This window comes from Macaca fascicularis, chromosome 7, assembly GCF_037993035.2.
Source record: "Macaca fascicularis isolate 582-1 chromosome 7, T2T-MFA8v1.1".
Taxonomy (NCBI): domain Eukaryota; kingdom Metazoa; phylum Chordata; class Mammalia; order Primates; family Cercopithecidae; genus Macaca; species Macaca fascicularis.
Genome location: NC_088381.1, coordinates 47,804,810 through 47,826,771, shown reverse-complemented (window position 1 = coordinate 47,826,771; position 21,962 = coordinate 47,804,810). Strand labels below are relative to the sequence as shown.

General features: G+C 36.5%; 1 protein-coding gene across 13 annotated transcripts in view; it reads right to left on the bottom strand.

Moving 5' to 3' along the window:
- The window catches only part of LRRC49 (leucine rich repeat containing 49), a 170,041-nt gene that overhangs the window by 31,628 nt on the left and 116,451 nt on the right, over window positions 1–21,962 (bottom strand). For 12 of the 13 annotated variants that reach the window (XM_005559947.5, XM_065548128.2, XM_045395676.3 and 9 more), the window contains 3 exons: window positions 21,566–21,803; window positions 20,205–20,390; window positions 17,291–17,400 (listed from right to left, as the gene is read on the bottom strand). In XM_005559947.5, the coding sequence (XP_005560004.1) occupies window positions 17,291–17,400; window positions 20,205–20,390; window positions 21,566–21,803 (534 nt within the window). The remainder of the gene's footprint in view (window positions 1–17,290; window positions 17,401–20,204; window positions 20,391–21,565; window positions 21,804–21,962) is intronic. The other variant, XM_005559950.5, reaches the window with a different exon arrangement.

Sequence of the window (21,962 nt, the reverse complement as noted above, 5' to 3'; positions counted from 1 at the left end):
ACTAAATGCCCACAAGAGAAAGCAGGAAAGATCTAAAATTGACACCCTAGCATCACAATTAAAAGAACTAGAGAAGCAAGAGCAAACATATTCAAAAGCTAGCAGAAGGCAAGAAATAACTAAGATCAGAGCAGAACTGAAGGAGATAGAGACACAAAAAGCCCTCCAAAAAAATCAATGAATCCAGGATCTGGTTTTTTGAAAATATCAACAAAATTGATAGACCACTAGCAAGACTAATAAAGGAGGAAAGAGAGAAGAATCAAATAGACACAATAAAAAATGATAAAGGGGATATCACCACCGACCCCACAGAAATACAAACTACCATCCGAGAATACTATAAACACCTCTACACAAATAAACTAGAAAACCTAGAAGAAATGGATAATTTCCTGGACACTTACACTCTCCCAAGACTAAACCAGGAAGAAGTTGAATCCCTGAATAGACCAATAGCAGGCTCTGAAATTGAGGCAATAATTAATAGCCTACCAACCAAAAAAAAGTCCAGGACCAGATGGATTCACAGCTGAATTCTACCAGAGGTACAAGGAGGAGCTGGTACCATTCTTTCTGAAACTATTCCTATCAATAGAAAAAGAGGGAATCCTCCCTAACTCATTTTATGAGATCAACATCATCCTGATACCAAAGCCTGACAGATACAACAAAAAAAGAGAATTTTAGACCAATATCCCTGAAGAACATTGATGGAAAAATCCTCAATAAAATATTGGCAAACCGAATCCAGCAGCACATCAAAAAGCTTATCCACCATGATCAAGTGAGCTTCATCCCTGGGATGCAAGGTTGGTTCAACATACGCAAATCAATAAATGTAATCCAGCATATAAACAGAACCAAAGACAAAAACCACATGATTATCTCAATAGATGCAGAAAAGGCCTTTGAAATAATTCAACAGCCCTTCATGCTAAAAACGCTCAATAAATTTGGTATTGATGAAACATATCCCAAAATAATAAGAGCTATTTATGATAAACCCACAGCCAATATCATACTGAATGGGCAAAAACTGGAAGCATTCCCTTTGAAAACTGGCACAAGTCAGGGATGCCCTCTCTCACCACTCCTATTCAACATAGTGTTGGAAGTTCTGGCTAGGGCAATCAGGCAAGAGAAAGAAATCAAGGGTATTCAGTTAGGAAAAGGAGAAGTCAAATTGTCCCTGTTTGCAGAATGACATGATTGTATATTTAGAAAACCCCATTGTCTCAGCCCGAAATCTCCTTAAGCTGATAAGCAACTTCAGCAAAGTCTCAGGATACAAAATTAATGTGCAAAAATCACAAGCATTCTTATACACCAGCAACAGACAAACAGAGAGTCAAATCATGAATGAACTCCCATTTACAATAGCTTCAAAGAGAATAAAATACCTAGGAATCCAACACACAAGGGATGCAAAGGCCTATTTCAAGGAGCACTACAAACCACTGCTCAGTGAAATAAAATAGGACACAAATAAATGGAAGAAACATACCATGCTCATGGATAGGAAGAATCAACATTGTGAAAATGGCCATACTGCCCAACATAATTTATAGATTCAATGCCATCCCCATTAAGCTACCAATGACTTTCTTCCCAGAATTGGAAAAAACTGCTTTAAAGTTCATATGGAACCAAAAAGACCCCACATTGCCAAGACAATCCTAAGTCAAAAGAACAAAGTTGGAGGCATCACGCTACCTGACTTCAAACTATACTACAAGGCTACAGTAACCAAAACAGCACGGTGCTGGTACCAAAACAGAGATACAGACCAATGGAACAGAACAGAGCCCTCAGAAATAATAACACATATCTACAGCCATCTGATCTTTGATAAACCTGACCAAAACAACAAACGGGGAAATGATTCCCTATTTAATAAATGGTGCTGGGAAAATTGGCTAGCCATAAGTAGAAAGCTGAAACTGGATCCTTTCCTTACTCCTTATACGAAAATTAATTCAAGATGGATTACAGACTTAAATGTTTGAACTAAAACCATAAAAATCCTAGAAGAATACCTAGGTAATACCATTCAGGACATAGGCATGGGCAAGGACTTCATGTCTAAAACACCAAAAGCAACAGCAACAGCAACAAAAGCCAAAATTGACAAATGGGATCTAATGAAACTAAAGAGCTTTTGCACAGCAAAAGCAACTACCATCAGAGTGAGCAGGCAACCTACAGAATGGGAGAAAATTTTTGCAATCTACTCATCTGACAAAGGGCTAATATCCAGAACCTATAAAGAATTGAATCAAATTTACAAGAAAAAAAACAAACAACCCCATCAAAAAGTGGGCAAAGGATATGAACAGACACTTCTCAAAAGAAGACATTCATACAGCCAACAGACACATGAAAAAATGCTCATCATCACTCGCCATCAGAGAAATACAAATCAAAACCACAATGAGATACCATCTCACACCAGTTAGAATGGCAATTGTTAAAAAATCAGGAAACAACAGGTGCTGGAGAGGATGTGGAGAAATAGGAACACTTTTACACTGTTGGTGGGACTGTAAACTAGTTAAACCATTGTGGAAAACAGTGTGGCAATTCCTCAAGGATCTAGAACTAGAAATACCATTTGACCCAGCCATCCCATTACTGGGGATATACCCAAAGGATTATAAGTCATGCTGCTATAAAGACATATGCACATGTATGTTTATTGCGGCACTATTCACAATAGCAAAGACTTGGAATCAACCCAAATGTCCATCGGTGACAGACTGGATTAAGAAAATGTGGCACATATACATCATGGAATACTATGCAGCCATAAAAAAGGATGAGTTCGTGTCCTTTGTAGGAACATGGATGTAGCTGGAAACCATCATTCTCAGCAAACTATCGCAAGAACAGAAAACCAAATACCATATGTTCTCACTCATAGGTGGGAATTGAACAATGAGATCACTTGGACACAAGAAGGAGAACATCACACATCGGGTCCTATTGTGGGGAGGGGGTAGGGGGAGGGATAGCATTAGGAGATATACCTAATGTAAATGACGAGTTAATGGGTGCAGCATACCAACACGGCACATGTATACATATGTAACAAACCTGCACCTTGTGCACATGTACCCTAGAACTTAAAGTATAATAATAAAAAAAAAAGAAAAAAAAAAAGAATTCTTAGAAAAGTGAAAAAAAAAAAGTAATAGTAATTTTAGTAAAAGGTGCCTTAAATTTATTAATTCTCTTTCAAATGAAAAAAATGAAAATGGAAAGTTAAAATACAATCAAATCTTAAATATCTGTATTTTAGAAAGCTTAATAAATATTTTTATTTCTACAAAAAAAAAAAAAAGTCAAGAAACAGCCGATGCTGGTGAAGCTGGGGAGAAATAGGAGTTCTTTCACACTGTTGGTGGGAGTGTAAATTAGTTCAACCATGTGGGAGACAGTGTGGTGATTCCTCAAGGATCTAGAACCAGAAATACCATTTGATCCAGCAATCCCATTACTGGGTATATACCCAAAGGATTATAAATCATTCTACTATAAAGACACATGCACATGTATGTTTATTGCAGCACTGTTTATAATAGCAAAGACTTGGAACCAACCCAAATGCCCATCAGCGATAGACTGAATAAAAAAATGTGGCACATATACACCATGGAATACTATGCAGCCATAAAAAAGAATGAATTCATGTCCTTTGCAGGGACACGGATGAAGCTGGAAGCCATCATTCTCAGCAAACCAACAGAGAAGCAGAAAACCAAACACTTCATGTTCTCACTCATAGGTGGGAGTTGAAAAATGAGAACACAAGGACACAGGGGGGGAACATCACACACTGGGGCCTGTCGGGGGTGGGGGCAAGGGGAGGGAGAGCATTAGGACAAATGCCTAATGCATGCAGGGCTTAAAACCTGGATGACAGTTTGGTGGGTGCAGCCAACCATCATGGCACATGTATACCTATGTAACAACCTGCATGTTCTGCACATGTATCCCAGAACTTAAAGTAAAAAAAAAAAAAAAAAGAAGTACAGAATAAAAGCTCCTCTTTGTATCTCTGGTAGAATTCAGCTGTAAATCCATCTGGTCCTGGGCTTTTCTTTGATTGGTAGGCTATTTATTATTGCCTCAATTTCAGAACTTGTTATTGGTCTATTCAGGAATTTAACTTCTTCCCGATTCAGTCTTGGCAGGCTGTATGTGTCCAGGAATTATCCATTTCCTCTAGATTTTCTAGTTTATTTGCATAGAGGTATTTATAGTATTCTCTGATGGTTGTTTGTATTTCTGTGGGGCCAATGGTGATATCAACTTTATCATTTTTTATTGTGTCTATTGCATTCTTCTCTCTTTTGTTCTTTATTAGTCTAGATAAAGGTCTATTTTATTAATTTTTTTTCCAAAAAAACAGCTCCTGGATTCATTGGTTTTTTAAAGGGTTTTTCATGTCTCTATCTCCTTCAGTTCTGCTCTGATCTTTGTTATTTCTTGTCTTCTGCTGGCTTTGGGGTTTATTTGCTCTTGCTTCTCTAGTTCTTTTAATCGTGATGTTAGGGTGTCGATTTGAGATCTTTTTAGCTTTTTGATGTGGGCATTTAGTGCTATAAATTTCCCTCTTAACACTACTTTAGCTGTGTCCTAGAGATTCTGGTATATTGACTCTTTGTTCTCAACGGTTTCAAATAACTTCTTGGTTTCTGCCTTAATTAATTATTTATCCAGAAGTCATTCAGGAGCAGGTTGTTCCATTTCCATGTAGTTGTGTGGTTTTGAGTGAGTTTCTTAATCCTGAGTTCTAATTTGATTGAGCTGTGGTCCAAGAGACAGGTTATTATGATTTCAGTTCTTTTGTATTTGCTGAGGAGTGTTTTACTTCCAATTATGTGATCAGTTTTAGAGTAAGTACCATGTGGTGCTGAGAAGAATGTATATTCTGTTGTTTTTGGGTGGAGAGTTCTGTAGATCTATAAGGTCCACTTGATTCAGAGCTGAGTTCAAGTTCTGAAAATCCTTGTTAATTTTCTGTCTCAATGATCTGATGTTGACAGTGGGGTGTTAAAGTCTCCCACTATTATTGTGTGGGAGTCTAAGACTCTTTGTAGGTCTCTAAGAAGTTGTTTCATGAATCTGGGTGCTCCTGTATTGGGTGCATATACATTTAGGATAGTTAGCTCTTCTTGTTGAATTGATCCATTTACTATTATGTAATGCCCTTCTCTGTCTTTTTTGATCTGTGTTGGTTTAAAGTCCATTTTGTCAGAAACTAGGATTGCAACCCCTGCTTTTTTTTTTTTTCTTTCAATTTGCTTGGTAAATTTTCCTCCATCCCTTTATTATTTCATTTTATTTTATTTTGTGTGTCTTTGCACGTGAGATGGGTCTCTCGAATACAGCACACTGATGGGTCTTGACTCTTTATCCAGCTTGCCATTCTGTGTCTTTTAATTGGGGCATTTAGCCCATTTAAGGTTAATATTGTTATGTGTGAATTTGGTCCTGTCATCATGATGCTAGCAGGTTATTTTGCAGACTTGTTGATGTAGTTGCTTCACAGTGTCATTGGTCTTTGTACTTCAGTGTGTTTTTGCAGTGGCTGATAATGGCTTTTCCTCCAATCTCTTCTGGCTTATAGGCTTTCTGCTGAGAGGTCCACTGTTAGTCTGATAGGCTTCCCTTTGTAGGTGACTGGCCCTTCTCTCTGGCTGCCCTTAACATTTTTTTCTTCATTTCCACCTTGGAGAATCTGTTAATTATGTTTCTTGGGGTTGATCTTCTCATGGAGTATCTTACTGGAGTTCTCTGGATTTCCTGAATATGAATGTTAGCCTGTCTTGTTAGGTAGGGGAAGTTCTCCTGGATGATATCCTGAAGTATGTTTTCCAACTTGGTTCCATTCTCCCTGTCTCTTTCAGGTTCCCCAGTCAGTTGTAGGTTTTATCTTTTTACATAATCCCCTAGTTCTCAGAGGTTTTGTTCATTCCTTTTCATTCTTTTTTCTCTAATCTTGTCTGCCTGTCTTATTTCAGCAAGACAGTCTTCAAGCTCTGAAATTCTTTCCTCTGCTTGGTATATTCAGTTATTGATACTTGTGGTTGCATTGTGAAGTTCTTGTGTTTTTTCAGTTCCATCAGGCCTCTTATGTTCCTCTCTAAACTGGTTGTTCTGGTTAACAGCTCCTGCAATCTTTTAGCATGGTTCTTGGCTTCTTTGCATTATTTTGTCAATTCATCCATATCACCTTCCACCCAGTTCTGTGTCCTTGCTGGAGAGGTGTTGGGATAATTTGGAGAAGGAGAGGCATTCTAGCTTTTTGAGTTTTCAGTGTTTTTTTCATTGAGTCTTTTTCATCTTTGTGAGTTTATTCAGCTTTGATCTTTGAGGCTGCTAACCTTTGGGTGGGGTTTTTATGGGGACTTTTTTGTTGTGCTGTTGTTGTTGTTGTTTTTTGTTTGCTTTCTTTCAACAGTCAGCCTCTCTTCTGTAGGGCTACTGTGGTTTGTGGGGGTCCACTCCAGACCCTATTTGCCTGGGTCCCTCCTGCACTTGGAGATGTCATCAGTGGAGGTTGCAAAACAGTAAAGATGACTGCCTGCTCCTTCCTCTGGGACCTCGGTCCTAGAGGGGCACCAATATGATGCCAGTGGGAATGCTCCTGTATAAGGTGTCTGGCAACCCTTGCTGGGGGAGTCCCACCCACTCAGGAGGCATGAGATCCAGCACCTGCTTAATAAAGCACTCTGGCTGTCCCTTAGTGGAAGGGGTGCACTGCACTGGGAGGAATCCCACTTGTCTGGACTACCCAGATACCTCAGAGCCAGCAGGAGAAAGACTAAGTCTGCTGATCTGTGGAGACTATGGCTGCCCCTCAGGGGCTCAGTCCCAGAGAGATCAGAGTTCTGTCCCTAAACCCCTGGCTGGAGTTGCTGAAATTCCTGCAGGGAGGCCCCACCTAGTAAGCAGGATGGGTTACTGCAGTGATGGCTGCCACCCCTCTCTCTGGGAGCTCAGTGGTCTTAGGCAGCAGTCAGATGCAGTGATGGCATCTGCCCCTCCCCTGGGGAGCTCAGTCATCTTAGGCAGCAGGCAGCTGCAGTAATGGCATCTGTCCCAAGGAGGTAGCAGGCAGCCTCAGTGATGGTGACTGCCTCTCCCCTGAGGAACTCGGTAGCCTTAGGCAGTATCCAGCCAAGTGGTCACTGAGAATATGCACAGCTCTATTCTTGAGATCCAAGGCCCTGGTGGCATGGGCTCATGAGGGGGATCTCCTGATCTGTGGGTTGCACAGATCCATGGAAAAAGTGTGGTTTCCCAGGCAGGGTAGCACAATCACTCACTGCCTCCCTTTGCTGGGGGTGGGAGCTCCCCTTGCCCTGTGTGGCTCTCAGGTGGGCCATCGCACCACCCTGCTTTTCCTCTCTCTCCATGGGTCATGCCAAATGCCCAGTCAGTCCCAATAACAGGGCCTGGATACCTCAGTTGCCGGTGCAGGATTCACTCACCATTTTGTTCTTCTCAGTGGGAGTCTCCAACCGCAGCTACTGCTAATTTGCCATCTTGGCCCCTATTTCCATTTACTTTCTTTACTGATTTTCTTTAAATTACAAAAGTAATGCCTATACACATCTTATATCATTTTTATTAGTCTTTTCACATAATCAACTTTACATTAATACTGTTTTAACATCATTTCTTTTTCTTTAACTTTCTTCTGGATTATTTTGCTGCTCTTTTGCTACCTTGGTGAGATAAGTGTTCTAGCACATTCATTTTCAGCTTTTATTCTTTCCTACTACACCCATGTCAAGGTTGTCTCCATTTAGCACCACTTTAACTTGATCCCACAAGTTTTGAAATGGGTATTTTTATTATATTTCAGTTCAAGGTAGTTTCAGATTTCTATTATGAAATTATCTTTAACCTGTGGGTTATTTAGAAATGTGTTTCTTAATTTTCAAATATATGGAAATTTCCTGGTTATCATTTTGTAGTCAGGTTAAAGATTGACTGCATTTTGAATAGAAAACATGCTCCATGTGATTTCAATTCTTTGCAATCTCTGGACATTTGCTTTATGAATAGTATTTGGTCAATTTTTTAAAATGTTCCATGTATGCTTGACAAGAATGTGTAGCTGCTGGGGGCAATGTTCTCTAAGTGGTAATTAGGTCAAATTTATCACATTATTCAAGCATTTTATATCCTTTTTCTATTAATTACTCAGAGATGTATTAAAACTTCCCACTAATTGTAATTGTGGATTTGTAGTTCTATCAATTTTGGGATTATACATTTTTAAGGTTATGCTAATAAGTGCATACAAATTTAAATGTCCTATAGTTTTCTAGTGAACCGAACCTATTATCATTTTTAAATGATCCTTTTTATTTCTAGTATTACTTTCAACTTTCAAGGCTATTGATCCCTCAATAGCTACTCCATTTTTATTTTGGTAGTATTTATGTTGTTTATCTTTTCTCACTTTTTTGCTTTCAACATTTATGTAAACATATTTCAGATGTATCTCTTGTAAACAACATGTAGTTGAACTTCATTTTTTTATTCAGTCTGACAATCTTAGCATTTTATTTTTTTGGTTTTTTTTTGGAGATAGGGTCTCACTCTGTCACCCAGGCTGAGGTGCAGCTGCACGGTCTCAGCTCACTGCAACCTCTGCCTCCTGGGTTCAAGTGATTCTCATGCCTCAGCCTCCTGAGTAGCTGGGATTACAGGCACATTCCACCACACCCGGCTAATTTTTGTATTTTTAGTAGAGACGGGGTTTCACAATGTTGGCCAGGTTGGTCTTGAACTCCTGACCTCAGGTGATCTGCCTGTCTTGGTCTCCCAAAGTGCTGGGATTACAGGCACGAGCCACCAGTCCCGGCCAATCTTTGCATTTCAATCAGAACAATTAGTATATTTGCATTTTATCATTAAGATAGATTCATTACATTGATGGTTGTATTATGGCTTCCTTGCATCCATGTCCTTTACAATGTGATTTTACAGCTACATAAGGCCTACTCTCAGGCCCTTTAAGTGTTGCTCTGTTATCTGATTTGACCAAAAGAATGTGGGTTAAATGATGGTATGTCAGTTCTTAGCATAGGACTCAAGAGGCCTTGCATGTTTCTTTTTCTTTGAACCCTGCCTCTGCCATGAGAACAAGCCCAGGCAGATTTCTGGAGTATGAGAGACCATGTGTAGCAGAGACAGGTTGTCCCAGCTAAGGCCTTCCTAGACCAGGTTACAGCCAGCCAACCCTCAAACAAGTGAGAGAGCCAAGGTTAGATCAGCAGAGTTGCCTACCAATCCACAGGTGACTACTGATACATGAGGACCCCAGCTGAAGGCTGAAGATCCACCTAGCTGACCTATAGACTTAAAGAAAAAAATAAATGCTTCTTGTTTTAAGCAGTACTGGTAGTGATAGGAACATACATGCTGATATACCACTATTTATGTTTAAATCTACCATTTTCTTTTTTTCTGCTTAATCCACATGTTCTATTTTTCGTTTTCTCTTTGCCTACCTTACTAATTTAGAAGCTATATATTTGCTTATTATTTGGTTACCACAGAAATTACAACACGAACAACATTAACCCACTAATATATAAAGTTAATCGCTATATTTATCTCCATCCCAGATAATACAAGGTCCTAAAATACAATATCTCCATTTACTCCTTCCTGCTACATATACTACTGTTGCAGTGTATTTTAATTTTATATTTTTAAACCCCACAAAATGTTGTTACTGTTGATCTCTATCAACCTTGTCCAACCTGTGGCTGACGGGCCACCACATGTGGTCCAGGATGGCTTTGAATGTGGTCCAACATAAATTTGTAAACTTTCTTATGAGATTTTTTTTGTGATTTTTTTTCTAGCTCATCTGCTGTCATTAGTGTTAGTGTATTTTACGTGTAGCCCAAGAAAATTCTTCTTCCAATGTGGCCCAAGGAAACCAAAAGATTGGATACCCCTAATTTATATGGCCAATGTTCATTTAGCCTTATCCAACATATTTAGTACTTTCCTTGCTCCTTAGCTTTTCTTGCATCTCAGACCTGCTAACTGGGGTCACTGTCCTGCCTTAATTATAAGCTTTATAATTTCTTTTAGTGTAAGAATACTAATGGGAATTCTCTTAGATTTTGTTTTTATTATTTTGTTTCAAATATCTTTATTTCACCTTCATTCTTAAAAGACATATTTGCTGTGCATAGAATTCTAGGTTGGTAATTTCCTTCAGTACATTGAACACATCATTCATTATCCTATCTTCTGGCTTCCACTGCTGCTGTTACGAAGTCAATTTGTTGATCTCCACTCTTTTCAAGGTAACCTCTCTTTTCCTGGTTGTTTTAAAACTTTTCACCTTATATTTAGAATTCTGTAGTTTCACTGTGATGTGACTAGGTATAGATTTCTTTTCATTTATCCTTTTTGTGATTAGCTGGGCTTATTTAATGTGTGGTTTGTGTATTTCATCAGTTCTGAACAATATTTGCCATTATCTGTTTTAATATTGCCTCTACTCTATGCTCTCCATTGTGTCTTTTTGAAACTTCAGTCAGATGTTAAACCTTCCAACTCACTTTATTCTCCAAATTTCGTAGCCACTTTCTCATATACTCTATCTTCTTTCCTTTTTGTACTACATTCCAGAAAATCTCTTCTAGTCTGTCTCTCAGTTTATGGATCTCTTTTCAACTGCATCTAGTCAGCTGTTAAACCTCCTCATTAAATTTTAACTTTGTGTATTACATTTTTCATTTATATAATTTCTTTTGGTTTCCTTTCATGTCTGCCAGATCATTTTTTATAATTTCTTATTCTCTTCAGATATTTTCAAGCTTATCTTGTATATCATGACATATACTAGGCACAGTCGTTTTATAGTCTATGCATGATAATACCAATATTTAAAGTATTCATGGATCTGCTTCTGTAGTCTGTTTTTTCCTTCCAGTTCTTTTACATAATGTCTTATTTTCTTGTGTGACTGGTTATTTATATTTTCATTGTATGCTGGTAATTGCCCTTAAAAATTAGCCATGAGGATTCTTTGAGACAAGGTGAAAGTAGCTTCTTCCAGAGAGGAGGTACATTTGCTTTTTCCAGATATTTACAGACAGTGATACTTAAACTTTTATATTATTTTAAACTAGCTATGTGTTATGAATTCAGGCTGTACATCTATATGAGGACTGCTTTTTGTTTACATTTGCTTAGGGACAACTTTCCTCTTTTCTGCTCATATCAAGGCAACTTTCCTTGGAAATTCCTGAGTGGGGAGAAGAGGTAGGCTTATTTCTGACCTGATGGTATAGCCACTGGGGTTTCATTTTAATCTTAGGACGACGTCAATTTATATTTACCACTTTAGATGGAGCCCTGGGCTTTGATTTCCATCATTTCTACTGTTCTAGGCTAGCAGAACAAAAATGTATGTTTCCTTGAAATGCCTCTGGATCAAACAGTCTCTATGATATGATAAAATATACATTTGGTCTTTGTCCATCCCTGTACTCTCTCCATTCCCATTTCCTGGCAAAAAGTTCCTAAAACCCTCGGAATTGCAGGAGTAATGAGAATGTTTTTATGCTAATGAGATGGCTGGTACCTGGGGTGTGTGAGCAAGATAGCTTTAGGATGGGCGCTGGGCACTGGAAAGGCCAAGGCATAATTAGAGGGGTGGGACCCCCAGCCCCATCGCCAACCTCAGGGGAGGGGAGAGGAGCTGAAAATTGACTTGATTACCAATAGCCAATGATTTCATTTATCATGCCTACATAATGAAGTCTCCATAAAAACCCAAAAGGACAAGATTCAGAGAACTTCTGGATAGATGAACACATGGAGGTTCCTGAAGTGTGGTATGCCTGGAGAGGGCATGGAAGCTCTATGCCCCTTCCCACATGGCTTGCTCTATGCATTTTTTCCATCTGGCTGTTCATCTGTATCCTTTGTCATATCCTTTATAATAACTGGGTAAATGTAACTAAAGTGTTTCCTTGTGTTCTGTGAGCCACTCTAAGCAAACTAATAGAACCTCCCCAAGAAGGGGGTTGTCAGAATCTCACTTTATAGCTGATCAGGCAGAAGCACAGGTCACAACTTGTGCTTGCAACTGGCATGTGATGTAGGGAGGCTGGGTTTGGTGGGGAGGAGCTGTCTTGTGGGACTGATCTTTCAACCTGTGGGATCTGACACTATCTCCAGGTAGGCAGTGTCCGAATTAAATTGAATTAGAGGGCACCCAGCTGATGTCGGTTGCTGAATTGCCAGGCTGGTGTGTGGGGAAAACCCCCTCACATATCTGGCATCGGAAGTGTTGAATGGTGTGTAAAAGCAGGAAAAGTAAGTTTGTTTCTAAGAGCTTTGTGTCTACCTTAATTTTCAATGTTCTCATTTTCCCATAGATTCTGGCCTGGTAATTATGTTATACCTTCCTGGCTCCCCAAAACTTTTATGAAGGTTTTTATTTTGTCTAGCATTTTATATTGTTTTTAACTCAAGGAATGGTAAAAACAACCAAACTCATCATTTTCAGAAACAGAAGTTCAATATATTCCTAATCTTATACAGATATATACAGAGTAAAACTCAAAAACTACTCTTTTCAAACCGTACAGACATAGAATAAAACCTGAAAATCATTCTTCAACTACTCTACCACCACTCCTCATATCTATATCCTCCCAGGTGTTCATCCTGTCAACTCCCTTTCTGTGTTTCCATATTTTTATGTCTACATATTTGTTATGTTGTTTTAAATAACATTGGGTCATAATGTAAATAGTTTTATGCCATATTTCATTCAATGAACTGTCTCTGGATCATTTCATGTCAGAACAGGAGATTTACCTCAATCTTTCTCCCCCTCCTCCTCCTTCTTTTACAGTCATATTATCTACTATAATATAAATAGTATCATATAGATTCTACATCTGTAAATGTAGAAGTACTATGATATACTTAGTTTTACCAATTATTTGGCATTTGTTTACTTTCCAAAGTTAGGTAACTACAAACAATAAAGCATGGTAGCCTACTACATAAATAACTTGTGCATATGTGTATTTCAATAGACTATATTCCTAGTACTAAAACTAAGGGGTTCAAATATATGTATGCTTTAAATTTTGATAGACATTGCAAAACTACCTTCCACCAAAAGTCATGTTACACTTCTACCAACATGTACAGTGTACATCATCCTAAATACTAAAAAGTCACTGATATTATTGCTTTTTAAATTTTTAAGTTAATATCATTGGCAAAAATGACATCTCATTATTTTAATTTAAGTTGTATTTCTCTGATGACAAGTGAGTTTGGGCTTACATTATCTGGCTATTCATATTTCTTCTTGTGAGTTTTCTCTTTATATGTTTTGCCCTTTTTTTCTATTATCTCGACTGTCTTTTTTCTTACTAAATTTGTAGGATTTCTTAAAAATTTTGTTAAACATGCTGAAAATATATTCTCCTGTCTGCTTATGTATTTTCACTATATGATGATCATATAAAACTGTAAAAATGTGAGCTACATGTTATAAACCTTCAGGAAGTATGAGAAAGTATAGTAGAACATTTTCATTAACATGAGATGATAAATGCCTTTCTAAGATATAAAATGTATCTTGTTTTAGGGTCCTGAGAAATCATACTGGGATTTTTGATTGAGAATTAAGTAAATTTGTAATTTAATTTGGATAAATTGGCATCTTTACAATATTAAGTCTTGGAATTTGTTAACATTGTAAATATTCATTTTTAAACTTCCTTTTTGTTCCTAATTGTATTTTCATTTATTTATTTATTTATTTAAGAGACAGGGTCTTGCTCTGTCACCCAGATCAGAGTACAGTGGCGCAGATCACGGCTCACTGCAGCCTCAGCCTCCCACGCTCAAGCGATCCTCCCTCCTGCCTCAGCCCCAACAAGTAGCTGGGACCACAGGCACGAGCCACATGCCTGGTTAGTCTTTGTGTTTTTTCTAGAGATGGAGTCTTGCCATGTTGCCCAGGCTGGCTCAAACTCCTGGGCTCAAGCGATCCATCTGCCTCAGCCTCCCAAAGTGCTAGGACTACAGGCATGAGCCACCATGCCAGGCCTGTTCCCAATTTTATTGTGTATGTCAGAGTTACTTTTTATAAGGTGTATTTTCTGGTATTTCATAGTTTCTTTGCCTTTATAAATGGGGTACTTTTTCTAATACTATTTTCAACAGCTTATTATTGGTATGAAGAAATATTAATTATTTTGATATGTTAATCTAGTATCTGGCCTCATTGTTATACATTCCGATTGATTCAAAAAGCTTAATAGTTGAATTCTTGGATTTTCTGGAGAGTCAGTGTTTGCTTTTATTGGTTAACTATTCTCTTTCAAATTCTTATTTCTTTAAAAGCTGCTATTATCTTTATGAACTTCTTTTTTCCAATTTTTAGAATTTTGCCTTACTTTGGTATTTCTCTAGGTTCCTGAAGTAAAAGCTTCATTCATTACTTTCTAATCTTTCTTGTTTTTTAACAACTACATTAAAGATATACAATTTCCCATCAGCACAGCTCTGGTCACATCCCAGAGGTTTTGACATATAGTATTCTTATTGTCAAACTCATTTATATATGATTTATTATTTTAGCTTTAATTTCCTCTTTAATTCAAAAGCATTAAAGTATTTTTAAATGCTTTTTAAAAAAGGATAAAAAACAAAAAAAAAGAGATAGAACAAAAAGCAAGAAGATAATTCAAGAGATTCATAGAAACATAGAGTAAAAAGTATCTATGTACTTTGGAATCCTAGTGTCTCCCTCCAATTCAACAGTTAGAGGTAAGCATTTTGAAAAAATCAACTGTCCGTGGCAAAATTGTCTTTCATGAAACCAGTCCCTGGTGCCAAAAAGGTTGAGGACTGCTGCTGCATATCATCACATTTCTAGTCTTTTCCCACAAAGTTATCTCAAAGTCTATGACTTTGATCAAACATCCTCTTTTTTAAGTTTAAAGGCATTTGTATTTTGTTTTCTGGAAGCTTGCATCTGCTGTCTACCCCACTTCCCATTCCAATTCCAACTAGATAAGTTTTTGGCTATCCTGACCCATTATTTTCTAATTTTATAATATTATGATTAGAAAATGTGATTTGTATGAGTATGCTTTTTGAGATACTTGAAGATTTACTTTGAGTTTAATATATGATCACCTTTTACAAACATTCCATAGATGTTTGAATAAAATATGTGTTTTTTTTTCTGAACTGGGAATAAGGTTGTGAGCACAAGATTTTAAGTATATTTATTTGATAAAACGTGTTAACTATGTTATTCAAATCCTCTATAGTCTTTCTTATTTTAGTTGATTTGATCTGATTTATGAGAGAAGCGTATTAATGTCTATTACAATAACTGAAAAATTTGTCAATATATGCTTCTATTTGTTGATATGTTTAAAAGCTGTAGTCTTAGTTACACTGTTTCATAACTATTTTCCGGTGGATTGTAGTTTTTAGTGTCATCAATTCTATCATTATTAACCACTAATATTCCTGTATTTGTTTGTTGTTGGCATTTAGCTCATTATACATTTTCCATCCCTTTGCTTTAAGCCTTTAGGGGTTTTTAGAGTATCTCTGATAAAACATGTTTTTAATTCAATCTGAGAGTTAGTATCTATTAATAGAAGACTTTATTAGTATTTATGGTGATAACCCAAATGCTATTTTTTTCTTCCTGCTTTTTGTTGATCACCGTTTTCCTTTTAGTAGTTTAGGAATTATCCATCTAATCTTTTCCTAATGAAAACCCTTAATATTTTAATACACACAAATGTGTATTTTTCCATCAATTTTTGTTTTTAATTAGTACCTATTATCTCTCCTAAACAGGGAAAGAAAGTAAACTTTAACTTCCATTCTCTTAGGATTTTCTTGGATTTTTATTTTTAGGTTATTTAATCTTTTTAACATTATACATTAATACTTATTCAGACAACTATAAATTTTACTGATTTCTTTCATTATGTAGGCATTGTTTCTTGAATTCAATGCCTCCTTTTTTTTCTCAGAATGGTTTTGTGGGTTTTAGATGGGATTTATATTCCATCAATCAGATACACCTGGGTAAGATTTAAATTCAGAACTGGGCTAAGTGGGGAAGTAGGAGTAGCATGCAAAAGACTCACTTTGTTAGTGTAAATTATAGTAGGGTAACATGGTTCTGGAGCCAGATTCTGGGGAGCAGAGTAGGGAACTTCCTGATCCCCAGCGCAGTTAAAGTGGTATGATCCTGGTGCTCACAGCTGGGACAACAGTCTCCTGTTGTCCTTGACTGTAGCAAAGTGTTCCATGACCACAGCAAGGAGGCAGTTTCCTTTGTGGGCTCGTTCTATGGTATTCTGGGAGACATCTCTGGAGGCTCAGTCTAGAAACTGCTTCCTCAACGCTTTCAAGTATTTTGTAGATGTCTAATTCCTTGCTTACTTTAACCAGAGTGACTTGTATGATCTATAACTGAATCATGGCTGGTCAGCCATCCTTGACTATTTCTTCATCCCTGCTCCACCACGTCAGTTAGTGTGTTCTGTCAGGTTTCCTCTTCTCCATCTTGCTGCCTTGGCTCAGGCCCTCATAATCTCTCCTGGCCTACAGAGTAACCACTTGATTGATCTTCATTACTTCAACCTCTGCCTGCTCAAATGGCAGTCTTCTAGAATGTAAATCCAATTATACAATTGCTTGTGCTTCATTACAAAACACAAGTTTTCATTTTTGCTTGGCATGGATTGGAAAGCTCTTCAGTCAGACCACAATCAATCTTTCTAGCTTAATTTCCTATCACTTATTCATAATCATCCCATGTTCCAATTATACTCAGCTATTTACAATTACTTGTGCTTTTGCAGATATCTTTTCCCCATATCCTCTACCTGAAAACTCCTACTCATTCCCAAAGAACTAGATAAAATGTTATCTCCTTTGTGAAGCCTTCCCCAGTGTTCTTCCAAAATGTGGTTAGTCTCTCCTACGGCCCTCCCTTATAGCACCTGAAACGTTATGTTTTCATTGCTTGTGTATATCTTTAACTTATTAGACTATAAGCCATATGAGAATAAGGATCATCTTATTTAATATCCCCAACACTTTCAATAGGGCCAGTCTAGGATACATGTTTATGGAACACATAATTAGCATAGTTAAGAGGTACGTGGAATTTATTTCTTTTTCTAGTGTAACAGTGATTCTATAAAAAACTATAAAAATTAAAGGTTACCTGGCATCACCCAGAATGGAAATCAGACGATACTGGGGTAACTCAGAAGATGCTACATGTGCTAGGATTCCAAAGAGCCTTTCAGCCATTATCATATCATTCTGTGTCACCTGAAGAGATACGATAGAAAGGGGTAAAAAAAATGACACCATCTCTTAGCTGGATAAAACTAATATAATCCCAGAGAGAGATCCAGATTAAATATTATCTTGTAAGCCCACAAAAGCACATTCTCCTGTGCTGTAGAAAGAAGAGTTTTCATTGATATTTTTCTTTCTTGAGTTAAAAGAAGATGTACAATTGTGGTTCATGATGATGGAAGTTGATTGGAGGTGATGAGTTAGCTCTGATTTAGAAGCTGTCTTTCCTGAGAATTACACTTCAATTTTTAGTAATTTTTTTTTCAGAAATCCTACAGCTTCTTGGATTAGAATGATTTAGAGGAAAAAAATTCCCAAGTGTCAATGGGATAGGTGCATTTTAATAATATATCAAAGATAAGCCAAGGTGTTGGACATACCTGCTCCTTTAGAGATAATTTTGTCCCTTCCTGAGAGATGGAACTTCACTGAATTAGCAAGGATGCTCCCGTTCATTCTATCAGTCTTTATCCCCAAAAAGAATAACTTGTCACAAGTATACCCTACGAGGACCCATTCTTACATTAACCAAGAAAGTACTAAAAGCTGAAAGCAGTACCTGTATTACTATCTGGGGATATTTTCTTTAATACAAAATAGGGTTGCTAACATTTTAAATACTGTTTTTTGGTCATAATTCAGTGATCCCAGCCAAGAGCCATTTTGCGCCCTGCAGAACAATCGGCAATGTCTGGAGACATATTTAGTTATTTCTGGACATTACGGGCATCTAGTGGGTAGAGACCAGGGTTGCTGTTAAGCATGTCACAATACAGAGGACAGCCCCCACAACAAAGAATTATCTGGCTCAAAATGTCAACAGAGCCAAGGTTTAGAAACCCTGGTATAATTAAATTTTAGATCTTTTGAAAATTTGTTCCTGACACTAGCTGTAATACTCTTCACAGGCATTTTCTTAAAAACAAACCAATAATTCACAAACATTTTATACATAATGAATCAGTGCAGACTAGCTCTCTTCCCTTCCCTGGATCTTAACAGTTAAGGAGACTTCTGTCACTTCAAATCCTTCCTTAGCTAATAACTAAGTTGTGTTTGGTCCAATATAGTCACCTAGTGGCCAATGCAGGCCACTACTCCATGTTTTCTTGTTGATGCTCATAATTCAATTTAATTCTACCTCAAGCAATATCATTCTTTTTTATACACGGAGAAGTAAAAATGCAGTGTAACATTACTATGTAAGGTCAAGGACTTTACACACAGGAATATATATTAGGTATTTTAATAAAGTGTCAAATATCCCTGGCATTGGGATTTTCAGAAATTTAAATCAGAATAAATTATATTGGTTCTTTCTAATTCTTTCTAATTCTTCTCCACTTTACATAACTATACTATTCCTTCCTAATTCAAAGTTTGGTAATAATGGGTATTCTTCTAGTAATGATCCATATCTGGGTAAATACACTATTTAGGGTTAACTGAGGTAATGGTTTGTTACCTCAATTAAGGGAGAATCACTCACCCATAGTAAAAATAACCATTCTATTTCCAGTCTGAGCTAACTTTAGAAACCATTAGGACTAATTATTAGGTCCTTCCAGGGACTCACAACCTCACCTCTGGGGAAGTACCAAATAGTATACATGAATACACAAGACTGAGCCAACCCTCTTGAGAACTAGCTGGAGAAATTAAAAGTCATCTGAAGATTCAGATTTACCCAACATGTTCAGCAGATGGCTGATTCTGAGGTTATAGAAATACCATGGTTGATGCAAATTTCATATAGCTGCTTGTACATTGATCCAGAGATGTACAGTCTCCTCATAGTATGCTGAATTTTTGGAGTTAAGTATCTGCCTGTAGTGTATCAGCTGCAGGGAAATACAGTTACTGTGCCAGAAATTTGATTACAGTTAATCTTACAATAAAGAGGTCTTCCGAATTTCAAGAGATATTGTAATAAGACTAACAACATATTAAAGATTTTTTTTCCTTTGGAAGAGTATTTAAATTCAGTAGAGGTAGAAGCATAGCTTCTCTCTTTTCTTCCAAATTAGTATTTTAAAAGAACATGGCTTTTGAGTAGCTGGGGGATTACCTTGTGACAAGCTTAGCAGAATCAATCTAAAAATAACTTTTCACTAATAATTTTCCAGCTATTCAGCTCCAGACCTGAGTTACCCAATGTAGTCATGGCACAGTGGTTGCTACCAGCTATTAACAAAGCAGTCCAGACATTTACTTATACTTATTTTATTTTCTTTTTCTCTTATTTTCACTTTCTTTTATCTTTCTTCCTGGCTTATTTCTCCTTTTCATCTCTTCTTTTTGTAAATCATGTTCTTCCTCCTCTTTTTTTTCCATTTTATTCTTCCCTTTCTCTACCACAAGACCCTTATTAGTTGACATTTAGGTTTTACTTCCTTATCCCCTCTTGCATACCACGCAGTCTGCAAAGTACTTTGAAAAATACAAAGATCACATTACTTATAAAACAGTTATTTTTTATTTTTATTTTTAACTATTGCCCCACCATTTTATTTCACTGAATGCTTACAAACAACAGTATAAGCATTTGCCATTCACTACAACCTGGTTACTATTTTATTTTTATAATTTGTTTAGTTCTTTGGAAGTTTTAAAATAGATTCTTAGGTTTTTTGACATTTTAAATGTCTATATTTAAAAAAAAATAATGTCTCAAATGTTCTATCATGGTTACTTAAATTTCTAACCATTTAACGTAACTATTTCCCCTAAGAAGGAATATTTTTATTCTATAGTTCATCTAGTTTTTAGCTTACCTCTGTTCCATTTATTTTCTGCATACTAAAATGGCTTAGCCTAAACAGTACATAGTATTTCCAGAGTGTAAAATTGACAACTGGATTTCCTTGAGGATCAATTGTCAACTGGTCAACACGACGGAGTTGTGCTAGTGCATTAAATTGCTGCAGCATTACAAGATTTGTTTCTTTGAATTTAAGGTGCTGCAATGATAAAACACAAATACAGATTGGAACATTAATTTTAACCATATTGAAATATTAACATTAAAGCTTCACTAATCATTCCCCAAGTAAATATGTAAACTTTAGGCTTAGCAAGTATGTTTTCAATTACATTAAATCAACTGAATGTACTAAACTTACGTAACTTTAATTCATCCAATGCACCATTGATGGAATCCATCCAATATTGAATTCTGGGTGACTCTTTCTATAAATGACAGTCTCACTTATAAACAAACATTCTTTAAAGTTACATAAATATCAAATAATGCAGATTCAGGAATTATTGATTTTATGTGCTTTACATTGACATTAAATAAATGTTTTAAAAAAGACTAGAAATGAAAATGTCAGAGCTTTATAAATACAGGCCCCACAATTTTCCTGAGAAGAACTAGTTAGTTGTGATTACTTGTATCTTGCCAAACACTATGTAGGATAGTTACACTGGCTACAGAAAAATCAAATCACTAAAACTGCAATGTTAATGCAAGCATTCTGTCTGTGAATCTAGATGCTCTTTTCTAAACACACTGTCTCCACCCCTATCTTTTTTAGGGAGAATGAAGTGAAAATAAAAACAAAAACCCACCAAAAAGGCAGGTGAGGGAAGTCTCTTGGCTGACAGAGAAAAACAAAACAATAATAAGAGATAACTCATTATAGAAATCACGGTTTCTACAAAAGCATACTAAATAATACAATGACACCATAATTGAGGAAGGCTAATTTCTCAAAGTAATTTTAATGAGCTATTAAAATTATTTTCAACATTGTTAGGGGACAACCGTAAAAATTATATAATAAATATACATTTCACCATTACCAGGTATAATAGGTGAATACATAAGGCTATGTGTTAAGGTGAATCCTTTATAAAGTATAAATAAATAACTTGAATAAAATTATATCAGTCTTTTTCTACTCCACAAAGGATCTTTTTTTTTTGAGATTTAATTTCAAATGTTAACATAAAACTTCAAGGCCATTTATGAATACTAATTTAAATCCTAGCTCAAGAAAATTAACACAAAACTTTAATCTTCCTGGCAGATAGAAACTACATAAATAAAAGTTAAAACAGGTCTTTGGCCTGAACACACAAGTCATTGACTAAGAACAATTCAAATATACTACTAAAAGGAAATATTTACCAGAGAATTAGGAAACTTAATCTTCAGTTTAGGAAGCACATGGACGATTTCATCAAATTCTATGAAAGTGAAGGAGACAGTTGTGATCATTCCTGCCGTTTGAACACTCCAATTCCTATCCAGAGATTCCAGTGCTCCTGAGCCATATAGGGAAAGTGTATCCCCGTCCACTTCAACAAGGTATGTGTCTATGACAGATAAACCTTGTAAAGCATTGTTGAGTCCTGAGTCTAGAGGCCTGGAAAATCCAAAGTATGATTTTAAATGAAAGACATCATGCAGAATACCTAACAGTATAATGAACTGTCAGAAAAGCTCTTCACAATTTTATATTCTTTTTTCATTTCAATAATTAAACCTAGAGCATTAAAGACTAATTTTCAATAAACTATCTGGA